This window comes from Mustelus asterias, unplaced genomic scaffold (genome assembly GCF_964213995.1).
Source record: "Mustelus asterias unplaced genomic scaffold, sMusAst1.hap1.1 HAP1_SCAFFOLD_63, whole genome shotgun sequence".
Classification (NCBI taxonomy): domain Eukaryota; kingdom Metazoa; phylum Chordata; class Chondrichthyes; order Carcharhiniformes; family Triakidae; genus Mustelus; species Mustelus asterias.
Window position 1 is genome coordinate 1689207 of NW_027590128.1, and position 16572 is coordinate 1705778.

Genomic DNA, 16572 nt, shown 5'->3' on the forward strand with positions numbered 1-16572 from the left:
GTCATTGTGATGTGGAGCATGCGCAGTGTCATTGCTGTCCTTGGCGCTTGTTTGTCCCGGAGAAGCGGAGTCAGCGTTAGGCGGTGGCTGGGAGGATTTGGAAACACTTTGTGGATCCGCAGGCGGGAAGGAGCTCGAGCCGGCGGGTTTTCAATGGGAATTTTAAATGGCGCGGATCCAGAGCCCGAAAGAAAACCGGAAACATAAATGGATCCGGGCGGTGAGGCTTCATAAACACCCGGTGTCGGCCAGATGCCGGATCTCGGGTCAGGGTGACACAGTGGTTAACACTGCTGCTTCACAACGCCAGGGACCCGGGTTCAACTCCCAGCCTGGGTCCCTGTGTGGAGTCTGCACATTCTCCCCGTGTCTGCGCGGGTTTCCTCCGGGTGCTCCGGTTTCCTCCCACAGTCTGAAAGATGTGCTGGTTAGGGTGCATTGACCGTGCTAAATTCTCCCTCAGTGTAACCCGAACAGGTGCCGGAGTGTGGTGACTGGGGGAATTTCACAGTAACTTCATTGCAGTGTTAATGTAAACCTACTTGTCACACTAATAATTAAATTTTAATTCCTCAATTTGTGAGGCAAAATCCTCAGATGTTAACATCGGCCATCTTTATTAAGGGCAAAACCAAATGGATAATCCTCAGCAAACAAAACATCAGAGATAGAGTTTGTTGTAAAATCAGTGAGTTGTTGTAAAACAGGAGGTCAGAATTATAGCCAACAACAACTTCTATTTATAATATCATAAATCATTCCAGTGCACTTCACACAGGCGGCACAGTGGTTAGCACTGCTGCCTCACAGCGCCAGGATTCGATTCCCGGCTTGGGTCACTGTGTGGAGTTTGTACATTCTCCCCCGTGTGTGCGTGGGTTTTCTTCGGGTACTATGGTTTCCTCCCACAGTCGGAAAGCTGTGCTGCTTAGGTGCATTGACCCAAACAGGTGCTGGAGTGTGACGACTTGGGGAATTTCACAGTAACTTCATTGCAGTGTTAATGTAAGTCTTGTGACTGATAAATAAACTTTGAGGAACATTATAAAACAAAGTGAGATTCCCAGATTCATCAGGAGATATTAGGACAAATGACCAAAACCTTGGACAAAGAGGTGAGTTTTAAAGAGAGGCTTAAAGGAGGAAAGTGAGTTAGAGACAGAGAGGTGTAGGGTGGGAATTCAGATCCTGGGGCTGAAGACCTGAAGACACAACCACCAGTGGTGGAGCAATTATGGTAGGGAATGTACAAGAACAGCACTGATATCTCGGATGTTTGTGGGAAGATTACAGAGATCAGGAGGGCTGAAGCCATGGAACGATTTGAAAACAAAGATGAGAATTTTACAATCAAGGTGTTGCATGACTGGGAGCCAAGGCAAGTCAGGGAGGACAGGGGTGATCAGGGAACAGGACTTGCTGTTAATTAGGAAACGGGTAGCGGACTTTTGGATGACTTCACGTTCCCATGTGTAAAATGTGCGAGACCTGCAAGAGTGCGATGGAACAGTTGAGTTTGGAGGTAACAATGGCCTGAATGAGGGTTTTGAGCACCAGATGCACTGAGGTAGCGTTGATGTCATGTGATGTTACCGAGGTGGAAATAGGCAGTCCCAGAAACTTGGGATCAAATGGGACACCGAGGTTATGAACAAACTGGCTTAATTTCAGACATTTGCCAGGAAGAGGGATTGAGTGGATTGCAAAGGAACAAGACTTGGAAGGGGGACCAAAAACAGTGGCTTCAGTATTCTTGATATTTTATTGAGGTTAATAGTCAGCAGGAAGAGAACCAGAAAGCAGAATGGGCCCTGACACTGAAACCAGGTTTAACTTAGTTAGAGAGGGAGGTTTAGAGAAACCCCCTTCACAATTTCTCATCAAATCTCGAAACAGTCAGTTCTGGACACAAAGTTAACATCTGCTATTCTGACTGATCGGATCAGGGTGATTCAGATTAATGTTTTCTCATGTGTTACGAATGAAGTGAATCATCAAAAATACTATCTCTAGTTGTACACATTTTTTAAGAGGATACTGAAATGATTATCTGTTAATTTATTTGGATTTCAGTTCAGGGAGGAGGGAGAGTGTGTGGGATGGGGATCTGCAACTTTGGGGGTTCGAGAGGAAAAAATTCCAGAGAAACTAGAATTGTCTGTTGAGAATTTCTATCCTGGACTGTCAGTGATGACTTTTATTGACGGTTTTTACAGCTATTAGAAGTTGAGGATTGCAGTCGGGAATCTCAAACCAGACATCACATCAAGATCTGACAGAATCACTTGATTCATTAGGACCTGGATATCATCGTACTTGGAAAGTGGAAGGAGAAATGTGTGTTTGTTTTGTCTATGGGAAAAGATTTCAAACAGCAGTGTGACTGGAAAAGCACCGAGACACACACACACCCGAGTGAGAGTGTTCCAGTGAACTGACTGTGGAAAGAGCTTTAACACAGCCTGAAAATACATCACCATTCACAGTGAGGAGAAACTGTACACGTGTTGTGTGTGTGGACGAGGCTTCAACTGATCATCAACATGGAGAGACATGATGACACCGACACCACAGAGAAACCGTGGATATGTGGGGACTGTGGGAAAGCATTCACTTGCCCATCCAAACTGGAAACTCATCGACGCACCCACACTGGGGAGAGACCCTTCACCTGCTCCACATGTGGGAAGGATTTCACTCAGTCATCCAACCTAGCATTACATCAGCGTGTTCACACTGGGGAGAGGCCGTTCAGCTGCTCTGTGTGTGGTAAAAGGTTCATTCAGTCATGCAATCTAGCGTTACACCGGCGGGTTCACACTGGGGAGAGGCCGTTCACCTGCTCCGTGTGTGGGAAGGGATTCATTAATTCCTCTAACCTAGTGGCACACCAGCGAGTTCACTCCGGGAGAAACCATTCAGCTGCACTGACTGTGGAATGAGCTTTAGGCTTTCATCCACCTGCTGAAACACCAGCGAGTTCACACTGGGGAGAGGCCATTCAGCTGCACTGACTGTGGAAAGAGCTTCAGACACTCAGGCAGTCTCACTGTACACCAGCGAGCTCACACTGGGGAGAGGCCATTCACCTGCTCCGAGTGTGGGAAGGGATTCACTGATTCATGCCAACTGCTGAGACATGAACGAGTTCACAGCGGGGAGAGGCCGTTCACCTGCTCCGAGTGTGGGAAGGGATTCATTGATTCATCTCAGCTGCTGAAACACCAGCGAGTTCACAAGTGAGGGATTGGATTCTGCTGTTATGGCTGCTGTTAATGACAACCGGGCCCTTTCATTCTGACAGCTGGAGTTTGTTTCTGCTGATGTTAATACAGCCGGTAACTGGGCTGGAGTTTAATATTCTGGATCTAGAGGTGATTGTGTTCCTGGGGCTGCAGTTACCGCGGTCCATCTGAAATTAGTTTACAACAAGATTCGGAACTTTTACTTCAATCTCAAATTGTTTAAGTTAAGTTTATTTATTAGTGTCACAAGTAGGCTTACATTAACACTGCAATGAAGTTACTGTGAAAATCCCCCAGTCGCCACACTAGTCGCCTGTTTGGGTACACTGAGGGAGAATTCAGCATGGCCAATGCACCTAACCAGCACATCTTTCGAACTGTGAGGAAACCAGAGCACCTGGAGGAAACCCATGCAGACACGGGGAGAACGTGCAGAGTCCGCACAGATAGTGACCTAAATCAGGAATCGAACCGGGGTCCTGGCGCTGTGAGGCAGCAGTGCGAACCACCGTGCCACCCTATTGATCTTTGGCCGGAATTCTACAATTCAGTGTCTGAGAGGTTGCACTGATGAACATCTCCAATTTGAAAGTGCTGATTAATCCTTGCTGAGAATTCTTACTGACCTACACACAGTGACACCTCCAGTATCCCCCAGAAAGAAGGGGAATGGGAATTGGTGGAGAATCGAGAGTCTCCAAATGTCACCCATCCCGTCTGGAACAAAAATTCCCTCAGCTCAGGAATGGAGAAAAGTCAAATCCAAGTAACAGATTGTAAGAAATCACCATCTAATAGCCTTATAAAATCTTTGGATACTGATGGAATATTATAGAAAGAGCCTTCCCTTTGTCTTCTGAAGAAAGCTTGCTGGCTGACAAACACAGGACAAGCCTTTCTCCCTGCCAAGGACCTGTCTCTCGCACAGGCCCTGAAGCAAGACATTTTTAATCCTGATACCATTGGCTCTTATGGTAACTAACTACATGTAAAGGTTAAAACAGGCCCTCAAGAGCAAGGAGATTTCAAATTGACTGGCTTCTCCCCAACACCCACAATCAGGCTCATTGAAGTGAACCTTCCATAGGCACCAGTTATGGACATCAACATTCACTTGGCTTCATCCGTCTGCTTGTCCTCTGGGATCTGTAAATCTCTCTCACCTGTCACAGGTCAGGTGCTTTTCCTATCTATTTAACTCACACATCTTGTTTTAACTGTTACTTCTCAATAAACTGTTTTAAAATCGCTTCTGAGCTCAATTCCCTCTTTGGGTGCAGACCAGTAAGAGTTTAGAAAGTAGATTTTTAAATGTTTCTGTAGGTATGTGGATAGGAAGAAGTGAGTGAAAGTAAACATTCTCTATGAGAGGCAGATAAAAGTCAAAATATAATGGGGAACAAGGAAATGGCAGAGAAATGCAACAAATACTTTGTATCTATCTGTCTTCATGGTAGAAGACAAAAGAGAAATTCTAATAATGGGGAACCAAGGGGTTAGTGCAAGGGGGCGGGAACTTTAATACAAGGAAGAGCCATTTTTAAACATTAGTCACCAATACAATATCGTTCGAGTTGTAATGCTGTTCATCAAATGTCAATAATAATGAAAAACTAGACAGACATGTTCCAACCTCATTTTATGGAACTTTACAGAAAAGTTGTTAATTAAATGATCCTTTCTGACAAGTGCAATGTGAATAAAAGTTTAAAAAAATGAAACTAGCCATTTAATTCCCATCAAAATGGGTTTGATCGATCAATGGTGGGAGCTGCACAAGTCCAAAGCTGTGGTGGCTTTGGAGACCGGTGACACAGTCCCTTGTCCAATAAGAATGAGGGTCTTATAGAAATAGAGACTGGAGAAATTAATGGGACTAAATGGTGACAAATTCCCCGGACCAGACAACCTGCATCTTGGGGATTTAAAAGAGGGAGCTTCAGAAATAGTGGATGCATTAGTTTGATCTTCCAGAATTCCTTAAACTCTCGAACAGTTCCCAAGGATCGGAAGTCAGCAAACATTAACCTCACTAGTCCAGAAAGTAGGAGAGAAAATGGGGAATTTAGACCAGTTCACATCAGTTGTAGGTGAAATATTAGAAATCTTATTGTTTGGGACTTGGTAACAGGGTACTTATAAAATCAAAAACAAAAAAACGTTTCAAGTCTGGATGACCCTTCGTCAGCTCTGACAGACAGTCATCCAGACTCGACATGTTGGCTCTATTCTCTCCCCACAGATGCTGTCAGACCTGCTGAGATTTTCCAGCATTTTCTATTTTTGTTTCAGATTCCAGCATCCGCAGTATTTTGCTTTTACCGATAAAATCAGACTCGGATCAAATTAATGGTGGTGAGAAAAATGAGAGGTGATCTGATCAGAGTATATGATTCTTCATGGGCCTGAGAGGTTCGATGGTGTGAAAATGTTTCCCCTGACTGCGGAACCTGGAACACTGGGTCACAGTCTCAGAATAAGGGGTCAATCATTTAGATTGAATTGAGGAGAAAATTCTTCACTCAGTTGTGAATGTCTAGAATTCTCTACCCCAGGGAGCAGTGGATGCTCGGCATTGGGTATAATTAAGACAAAGATTGATAAATATTTGGGTATAAAGAGAAGTTAAGCGATATGGGGACAGTGCGGGGAGGTGGGGTTGAGGTAGATTATCAACCTTGATCTCAGTGAATAGCTGAACAAACTCAAAGGGCTGAATGGCCTCTTCCTGCTCCTATTTCTTATTACATTAAACCTCAGTCTGATTTCCCTCAAACTGCTGAGTGAGTGAATTAAATCTTTCTTCACAAATCACCAGTCTACAAGTCAGAATATAAACATTGTTTATTGGTTACAAATTGCAGTTAAATCTGGGCAAATTGTCTCTTTCTAGACATGTCTAAATGCAATCAGAGTTATCCAGCAGTTCAACACTAATGGGGAGAGATATTTCACAAAACAAGTAACAAAGATCCCAGGATACTCAGTGATTCACTGTAAATTAGCACTAATGGATGCTGAGTATTCATTACAGCAAGGAGCAGAGTCTGAGCTTATAAATTATCGAGTTTACTTTCAGAGTAATTCCTTCAATATCTGCAAGTTAACAGCTATGAACAACTCATCTATCAAACAGCTCAAGCCTGCCTGTGATTACCAACATTCAGAGCTTACACTGCCTCATCCTGGAGTTACAGAACAGACTTTCTCCTGTCAATGTAGAGCTGCAGGAATGCACTGTGATCTGTTTATTGTTCATCTTTATTTCAGCAGTCTCTAAATGATATAAATTTAAAACAAAGTATTGCAGGTGTGATGGTTTATTGACAGGGGATCTCATAGAAACTTATAAAAATCTAACAGGGTTAAACAGGGTAGATTCAGAAAGAATGTTCCCAATGGTTGGGGGGGGGTCCAGAATTAGGGGTCATAGTTTGAGGATAAGGGGTAAACCTTTTAGGACTGAGTTGAGAAATTTCTTCACCCAGAGGGTGGTGCATCTGTAGAATTCACTACCACAGAAAATAATTGAGGCTAAAATGTTTTGTGATTTGAAGAAGGAATTAGATATAGCTCTTGGGCCTAAAGGGATATTTGGCGGGGGGGACCGGGATATTGAATTTGATGATCAGCCATGATCATAATAAATGGCGGAGCAGGCTCGAAGGGCTGAATGGCCTACTCCTGCTTCTAGTTTCTATGTATGTTTCAATGTAACAGGGCCTCTAACTCAAATATAACTGTTAGTTGTCAATGGCTGGGAAGCTAATGGCTCCAGACCTTAACTCACCAAGACTTGATGGGTTTCACAGCACTTGCTCTATAATTATCCAAGGGCATGTGATGTATTTCACTTGTCAAATAAGGATGCAGCTACAGACAAAGAGCCAGTCACAAGATTCTCATATCTTACACTGATTACAATTAAGCAGAATATCACATCAGGTTAAATGATTAATATAATTCAATTATTTGATCATTACACATCACTAAACTACAAACTGACCTTTCCTACAGTCTCACAGTCCAATCAAGCAACAGGTTGACACGGAGATAGATAGGAAAGCATGTTGTGAGGAGGATACAAAGAATCTGCAAAGGTATATAAATAGGTAAGTGAGTAGGGAAAAATCTTAGCAGAGTATGATATGGGAACATATAAGGATATTGACTTTAGCAGGAAGAATAGGAAAAAACTATATAATCTAAATAGAGTGTAGAATGCTGCAGGACTGAGGGATCTGGGTGAAATTCTAAAAGAATCGCAGAAAAGTAACAAGCAGGAACAGCAAGTTGTTAGGAAGGTTTTCTGTAAGGGAGATGGAATATAAAAGTAACAAAGTCTTGCTACAACTATACAAAGAATTGGTGAAACTGCACCAAGAGTACTGTGTACAGATTTGGTCTCCTTGCTTGAACAGTGATACAGGTGCATTGGAGACAGTTCAGGGGAGATTCACTAGACTGATTGCTTGGATGAAGGAGTTTGTCTTCTGGGGAAAGTTGAGCAAGTTGGGTCTATACTCAATGGAATTTAGAAGAATGAGAGGTGACCTGACTGAAACATGAGATTCTGAGGGATCTTGTCAGGGTGGATGCCGAGAGAATGTTTTGTTTTTGTGAGGAATCTCGAAGCAGGAGTCACACTTTAAAGATAAGGCTCTCCCATTTCAGGCAGATATCAGGGAAATTTCTTCTCTGAGGGTCATTAGGCTGTGGAATTTTCGTCCCCAGAGAGCAATGGAGGCTGTGGGTCATTGAACATATTCAAGGCTGAGTTAGACAGAGTATTAACAAGGAGTCAAGGATTATGGAGCAGCAGGAAAGTGGAGTGAAGGCCACAGTCAGATCAGCCATGATTCTTATTGAATTGTGGAGCAAGTTTGAGGGGCCAAATGGCCGACACCTGCTCCTAATCCTTGTGATCTGAACCCTCCATCATCTCGTGTGGCACGGGATAGATTCAGAATAGACATAGATCAAAACTGCACATCCATGAGGTGCTGTGGGTCATCAGCATCACAATATTCAACCACTATTTGTAAACTCATGGCCCGGCACATCCCTCACTCTACCATCACCATCAAGCCAAGGGACCATTCTGGTTCAACATGGAGTGTAGGAGGACATGTCAGGAGCAGCACCAGGCACCCTATAGCTGAGATTCCAATCTGGTGACTGGTAACACTTTACTATAAGCACACTAAACAACAGAAGCAGCATGTTCTAGGCAGGACCAAACAATCCACAAACAACGGATCAGATCAGAGCTGCAGTCCCCCCACATCTACCCGTGAATGGTGGGGGACAATTAAACAAATCACAGAGAGAGAAAGCTCCACAGATATCCCCATTCTCAGTGACTGGGGAAAGAAGCGGATCAGTGCATTTAACTGTTTTGTCTTTGGTGATCACAGATATGTTATTGATATGTTCCTTGGATTCCGAGACCAGGAAAGACACTCTGGAAGGGATGGGAGCTGGAACTTGTCCATGAGAGTAACTGAAGGTATGAGAACTGAAATAATTGAGAGTTAGAAAAGACAAAGGCCACAAAAAAGCAGCAATTGGTAACAAGACATTGATTAATCTGTTCTTATCCTGAACAAATGAAGGTCCCCGCATTGTGTCTGAAACAATATTAGTTCATCTGACATTTATCCAGAATATTAATCTCCAGCCCAATTATAGCGATGAATGAACATGGTTCAGTCCTGGATGTCATCACCAGCAGCAATAACAGCAGAATCCACCCCTGCAGACACTTGTCAACTTTCTGGTGGGTAAGATGGTGGGTTGACTGAGAGAATCCCATCTCACACTCAGAGAAGGTGAACGGTCTCTCTACATTGTGAGTGTGTTGGTGTCTCAGCAGGTGGGATGAGTGAGAAAATCCCTTCCCGCACTCAGAGCAAGTGAACGGTTTCTCCCTGGTGTGAATGTGCTGGTGTGTTCGCAGGTTGGATGAGCGAGTGAATCCCTTTCCACAGTCGGAGCAGGTGAACAGTCTCTCCCTGCGAACTTGCTAGTGTCTCAGCAGAATACTGGAGGTCTTAAAGCTCTTCCCACATTCAGAACATTTGAAAGGTTTCTTATCCAAGTGAACGAGTTGGTGTGATCTGAGGCTGGTTAAATAAATGAATCCTTTTCCACACAAGGAGCAGGTGAACGACCTCTCCCCAATGTGAACTCGCGGTGTTTCTGGAGGCTGGATAACAGAGTGAATTCCTTTCCACACACTGTACATCTGAATGGCCTCTCCTCATTGTGAACTCGCTGGTGTATCAGCAGATCACTTGTGGTTTTATAACGCTTCTCAAATTCCGTACATTTGAAAGGTCTGTTATCAATGTGAACCAGTCGGTGTGTAGTGAGGTGGGATGATCATGTGAATCCGTTCCCTCACACAGAGCAGGTGAATGGCCTCTCCCCAGTGTGAGTGTGTTCGTGTTCAGTGAGGTTCTGTGATTGTTTAAATAGCTTCCCACAATGCGAGCAACTGAACTGTCTCACAATGTGAATGATCTGGTGCTTGACAGATCCTCAGAGCTTTTAGAATTGTTATCACTGTCAAAGCCTCTCTTCAATGTGAACTTGCTGGTGGGTCAGCAGATGGGATGATTGAATGAATCCCTTCCTGCACACAGAGCAGGTGAATGGTCTCTCCCCAATGTGACTGCGGCGATGCATTTCCAGCAGAGATGGATAATTGAATCCCTTCCCACAGTCACCACATTTTCAAGTTTTTTTACACACAGGGTGGTGGGTGCCTGGAACTCGATGCCGGGGGAGGTAGTGGAAGCAGATACGATAGTGAGTTTTAAGGGGCGTCTGGACAAATACATGAATAGGATGGGAATAGAGGGATATGGTCCCCGGAAGGGTAGGGGATTTTAGTTTAGTTGGGCAGCATGGTCGGTGCAGGCTTGGAGGGCCGAAGGGCCTGTTCCTGTGCTGTAGTTTTCTTTGTTCTTTGTTCCATGGTTTCTCCATGGTGCCAGTATCCTTGTGTCTCTCTTGGTTAAATGATCTGTTCAAGCCTTGCCCACACAAAGAACTTGTGTATTCTTTCTCAGTAAGGGAATCAAGGGTCATGGGGATAAGGCAGGAAAGTGGGGTTGAGGATTATATCAGATCAACCATGATCTCATTGAATGGTGGAGCAGACTCGATGGGCCCAATGGCCTAACTCTGATCCTAGGTCTTCCCATCCTTTGGCTCGCTGCTGTGAATAGTGTGATGTTTTTTTCAGGCTGTGTAACTGGTTAAAGCTGTTTCCACAGTCAGCTCACTGGAACTTGGGTGTATGTTTGTTCTGTGCTTTTCCAGTCACACTGATGTTTGAAATCTTTCACATTTAAAGGTCGATGATATTCATGTTGTGATGAATGGAGTGACTTTTTCAGATTTTGATGTGATGTTTGTTTTCAGTTTCCCGTCTGTGTACCTGTGTACCCGGAATGCTCCACCATTCAATGAGATCATGGTTGATCTGATATAATCCTCAACTCCATTGGCAGAGTCAGTATCACTGTCAGTACAGGATAGAAATTCAGAACAAGCATTTCTAGTTTCCACAGAACATTCTTTTCTCTCTTGTTTCTCCAATCTTGTGGTCCAATCAAACTTCCATCTCAACTAAACCAGAAATTTGTTTCCAGTGTCTATGAGACACTCTGTACCCTGAGTTGTGGAAGGTATCGAGTGTTCCAGTCAACACCGCACACTCCCTCTCCAGGACCATTCGAGCATGGACAAGACCACGGAAGAGCAGCCGACAGCCAAGTTACCTCCTGCTGATCTACAAATTACTGTTTTAACCAGCCCCAAGAGCAGGTCCAGGAAAAGATCCTCTGACCTCCCTAGCCTGCTCCACACTGGGCAGCCAACGAATAGGAGTGTGGGGCAGAAAAGAAGTGTAATTAAAAGGGGAGAGGCAGCTCCTTCAAGGTCTGCAACCTCTCACACTGAATATAAACATGGTTCATGGATTCCTCGCGGCTGCAAAACATCAGCTGCAGCTTGAGAGTGGGTGAAAATGTTGAAAAAAATCAAATTCTGGTGGCTGTATCGGACACTAGGACCCGGTGTGAAGAGAATAACCTTAGCCCCGCCCCCATACTGTTGCGTCAAGAATAACCAGCCGCATGCGCTCCTCGTTGAACCAAGATGGCGGCCGTCAGCCTGGACTTGGGCCTCGGAGGGGAAAAGACCCAGAGCTGCAAACACGGGAGCGGCAGAGTCTCAATCGCGGTTTGAGGCACTCACCAATTGTTTAGAAACTCTCCCTATCCAGAACCCGCTCCATCAGAGTTTTCTCTTTCTTCCCCCCTGCAAAGAGGCAAAAACAGCCCAACCCCATCGCCATTACTGACAGTGCGCACGCTCCAATATGAGGGGTTAATGCGCCTGTGCAGTGCCTGCCTCTGGTGTGAATAGGGGACATTCAGCACCGCGGGGAATGCTGGGTCAGGGCTCTGCCATTGAAAGTCATTATTAGTAGCTCGTGATGTTTTTACTATTGTGTGTAGATTGGGGGACGGGGGCGGGTTCGATAAATTAATTAAAAGAGGAACCAAGTTATACTGAAATCTATGCATAGATCTTTCATTATCCATCAGAAAGAAAGGGAGTGGTAATAGGTGGAGAATTGTAAATGTCCCAAAGTCTTCCACAAGCAGCAGCAATTACAGCGGAATCCAAGAGCTCCAGTCAAATGTAAACTCAGAAAATGGTGTGACTGAGTGAAGTATTTCACTGAGTAATTGTCAGGATTGTATTCTCATGGATATTCCAGGTCACTTCTCAAAATCATTCAATGGAGGTGGGTGTCATTGATTAGACCAGCACTTATTTCCCATCCCTAATTGCCCTTGAAAAGTTGTTGGTGAGCTGCCTTCTTGAATCGCTGCAATCCATGTGGTAGGTACACCCACAGTGACGTTAGGGAGGGAATTCCAAGATTTTGATCCAATGACAGTGAAGGAAAGCGACATATTTCCAAATCAAGATGGTGAGTGGCTTGGAGGGGGAATTCCAAATGGTGGTTTCCCATCTGTCCACTGTCCTTGTCCTTGTAGATTGTAGTGGTCGTGGGTTTTGTTTCATTGCAAGTTTCAGATAGACTTGCAAAAAAATAAAACTTCTTAGGATGTGGACGTTACTGACAAGGCTCAGGTATCTGTCCTGAATTACTATCCTGCACTGACAGTGATATGTTACCAATCACCAGTTATCCTTTGTGATGGTGATAGTTGGCCTTTTTCTTAAACCTCTGCAGTCCATATAGTAAAGGTGCTCCCACAATGCAACAGTATTAGGATTTTAACCCAGTCACATTGAAGGGATAGTGATATTTGTCCAAGTCAGGGAGTTGTGTAGTTTTCCCATGTCCCAGCTGCTCTGGTACTTCCAGGTGGGAAAGATTGTGGGTTTGGGAGATTCTGCCAAAATGCTGGTTGAGTTGCTGATGTATAAAGTCTCTCTCCGTCACCCTCCTCCCGACCTCTCCCTCTTCACACAGAAAGGCTGGATTTTTGTTGTGGGCTCTGAAGGGTGAAGGGTTCCTTTCCCTCAGTGCACTGGTAAACCGTTTGAAGCTTTATGACAATCCAGCAGCTTTCATATCCTTTTTCCTATTCCTAATCCCACAATTTACCAGATTCATTCAGCTCAATTTCACATCTTGCCTTTGTGTTATAATGGCTTGTCTCTTATGTTTCCCTCTTTCTGTTTTCAATTCATTTTTCAGGGGATTAGAAGGTGAGGAATTACAGACAATTGTAAATCAAGGATCACATCAAGATCAGACAGAGTGCCTCGATTCATCAGGATCTAAATATCATAGGCCATTAAACATGGAAGAAAAAAGCACCATTCACAGTGGGGAGAAAACATACACATGTGTGTGGACAAGGCTTCAAACGATCGTCTGGCCTGTCAAGACACAAGCGCAGTCACATCAGGGAGAGACCGTATAAATGTGGAGACTGTGGGAAAGGATTCAATTCCCCAGTTGACCTGGAAAATCACCGACGCACTCACACTGGAGAGAGACCTTTTACCTGCCCTGTGTGTGGGAAGGGATTCACTCAGACGGCTGGCCTGTTGATTCACCAGCGCATTCACAGCAGGGAGAGGCAGTTCACCTGCTCCGAATGTGGAAAAGGATTTACTCAGTCATCGGCCCTGCTGATACATCGGCACATTCACACAGGGGAGAGGCCTTTCACCTGCTCCGTGTGTGGGAAGGGATTCACAGATTTCTCTGCCCTGCAGAGACACCAGCGAGTTCACACCGACAGGAAAGAGTTTAAATGCACTGAGTGTGGAAAGAGTTTTAAAACTCCACGCACACTGCGGGAGCACCAGTACATTCACACCGGTTCCACACCGTTCAGCTGCTCCCACTGCCAGAAGGGATTCAGGACATCATTCCACCTTGTGGCACATGAGCGCATTCACACTGGAGAGAGGCCATTCACCTGCTCTGAATGTGGGAAAGGATTTAACCGAACATCCAACCTGCAGAAACACCAACGAGTTCACAGTGAAGAGAGACTGTTTAAATGTCCAGACTGCGGGAAAGGCTATAAAAGTTCTGAGGAACTGCATCACCATCAACGTGCTCACTCTGACGAGAGACCATTCATGTGTTCTCACTGCGGGACTGGCTTCAGGCGATCAGGCGACCTCACTGTACACCAGCGAATTCACACTGGGGAGAGGCCGTTCACCTGCCCTGTGTGTGGGAAGAGATTCACTTGTTTATCTTCTCTCACTTCACACCAACTTGTTCACACAAATGAGAGACCGTTCAGATGTTCTGACTGTGAGAAGAGCTTTAAAAGCAGAAAACTTCTGCTCGCACACCAGCGAAATCACTCTGAGGACAAACCGTTCACCTGCACTGAGTGTGGGAAAGGATTCACCCGGTCATCCATTCTGCTGAGACACCAACAAGTTCACAGTGAGGAGAAGCCGTTCACTTGTTCAATGTGTGGAAAGGGATTCACCCAGTCATACAACCTGGTGAGACACCAGCGAGTTCACCAGTGATCACAGGGGTGTGATTCTGCTGTTATTGCTGCTGTTAATTACATCCCAACTAAATAATGTTTATACTGATAGTTGGAGTTTTTCTGATGTAAATCAGCCCTGTTGGACTTGTAGAATACCCCACAGCATCTCTCATTCATGTGTCAATAAATCTTCACGCCTGCAGACCTTGTTTTAAATTTAAATCACTCAGAAACTGTATTGAACTAAAGATGAATAATAAACAGATGACAGTCCAATCCACCCCTGTGTGAATGTGCCGATGTATCAGCAGGCCGATGACTAAAGTCTGTTTTGTAACTTCAGGATAAAGATTTGAAAGCTCTGAATGTTGGTCCTCTCATATGTAGGCTGGAGCTATTTGATAGGCAGGATGTTCATAGCTGTAAACTTGTCAGATGTCGAAAGAATTACTATTGGAGTAAACTCACCCATTTATAACCTCAGACTCTGGTCCCTATTGTAATGAACAAGTAACACAGTGGAACAGCGGGATAAATATGTGGGGCTACTGGGATAGGGCCTGGGTAAGATGCTCTGTTGGAGAGTCGGTGCAGACTCGATGAGCCCTGTACCCATGTGCATTTACCCTGCTAACCTACACATCTTTGGACGCTAACGGATAATTTAACATGGCCAATCCACCTGACCTGCACATCTTTGGAATGTAGGAGGAAACGGAAGCACCCAGAGGAAACTCAGACACAGGGAGAACGTACACAGAAACCCACTGCTGTCAGGCAGCAGTGCCAACCACTGTTCCACCGTGCAGCCCTTCATCTGCTGCTGAATCCCACATCCACACATTACTGCCAGACTTGACAATTTCAACACATTCCTGACTGGTCTCCCGCATTCTGTAATTTTGAGATAATCCAAAATGTCCCCATGTCTTGCAGACGCTTCCTCCATCTCCACAACCCCCTCTTCCAATTCTGGACCTCTGTGCAGCCCCTCTGCAATTCCTGCAGCATTGCTGGCCTGCGGACTAATGTATGGTTCAATTCCCATTCCAGCTGAGGTCGGTGTCGGAGCTGTCTCCTCACCCTGCCCAAGAGTGGATGGTAACGGCAGCCTGCTACTGACACAAACTGCCAGGAAAACAGCTCTGGATGACACGTCAGCAGACATTTGGGGTTCCAAATGCTTGAAAAATGTTAACCTGTGTGAAATTGAGGTGTATTCCAGACTAATTTAAATATAGGATGAGTGTCATTGCTTATTTAGTCACTGCTATAAACAGCGGAATTCTCACTTTGTAAACCTCAGCTTGAAGGAATAAAGTGAATAAATTGGGATATTAACTTTTATCATTATCCATCTGAAGCCAATGGACTCCTTTTTCCCCGTCCTGATGTGACACTGAATCTTCTTAGGTTTGAAGAAGAAACTTAACCTCAGAGCACTGGGTGGTACAGTGGCACAGTGGTTAGCACTGCTGCCTCACAGCACCAGGGATTTGGATTTGATTCCCGGCTTGGGTCACTGTGTGGAGTTTGCACATTTTCCCCGTGTCTGTGGATTTCCTCCAGGTGCTCCGGTTTCCTCCCACAGTCCAAAAGATGTGCTGGTTAGGGTGCATTGGCCAAACTGAATTCTCCCTCAGTGTAACCCGAACAGGTGCCGGAGTGTGGCGACTCGGGGATTTTCACAGTAACTTCATTACAGTGTGAATGTAAACCTACTTGTGACTCATAAATAAACTTTACTACTGGCCTCAGTACCCGAGACCTGGCAGGATGGCAAGAATGGCCCGGGGCTCCAGTGAGGTGTACTGGAGGGGCTGGAGTGGGCAACAGGTGACACTGGGAGGAGCAGCAGTTGGGAGGCCTACAGCGACCTCTGGTGGACAGGAGGGGATGATGTGGAGATGCCAGCGTTGGACTGGGGTGAACACGGTAAGAGGTCTCACAACACCAGATTAAAGTCCAACAGGTTTATTTGGTAGCAAATACCATTATGGTTAGGTGCATTGGCCATGCTGAATTCTCCCTCAGTGTACCCGAACAGGTGTACCCGACTCAGGAGAAACCTGACAGTTTAAAAATGATGTGGAGATGCCGGCGTTGGACTGGGGTAAACACAGTAAGAAGTCTCACAACACCAGGTTAAAGTCCAAGAGGTTTATTTGGTAGCAAATACCATATTGGTATTTGCTACCAAATAAACCTGTTGGACTTTAACCTGGTGTTGTGAGACTTCTTACAAGAGGGGAAACAGCAGCAGTGCAGTCTGCGCAAAAGCTTCCCCAGTTCAGCTGATCAGAGAG

The 16572-nt window shown here is 45.0% G+C and overlaps 3 protein-coding genes across 4 annotated transcripts in view; all 3 read left to right on the top strand.

Annotated features, from left to right (window-relative positions):
• The window catches only part of LOC144483346 (uncharacterized), a 341173-nt gene that overhangs the window by 298128 nt on the left and 26473 nt on the right, over window positions 1-16572 (top strand). The window lies entirely within an intron of this gene.
• LOC144483390 (uncharacterized) lies at window positions 56-2966 on the top strand. 2 transcript variants are annotated; one of them, XM_078202114.1, is made up of 2 exons: window positions 56-220; window positions 2217-2966. In XM_078202114.1, the coding sequence occupies exon 2, from the start codon at window positions 2544-2546 to the stop codon at window positions 2940-2942; it is 399 nt and encodes a 132-aa protein (XP_078058240.1). In that variant the 5' UTR covers window positions 56-220; window positions 2217-2543; the 3' UTR covers window positions 2943-2966. The 2 variants fall into 2 exon arrangements, with proteins under 2 accessions (XP_078058240.1, XP_078058241.1); XM_078202115.1 differs by lacking the exon at window positions 56-220 and adding an exon at window positions 1408-1522.
• Window positions 2950-14875, top strand: LOC144483345 (uncharacterized; the record flags this gene model as incomplete). The annotated part of the gene is made up of 3 exons (XM_078202062.1): window positions 2950-3231; window positions 10984-11163; window positions 13110-14875. Coding segments are annotated over 3 exons (1656 nt in total), but the record flags the coding sequence as incomplete, so codon positions are not given.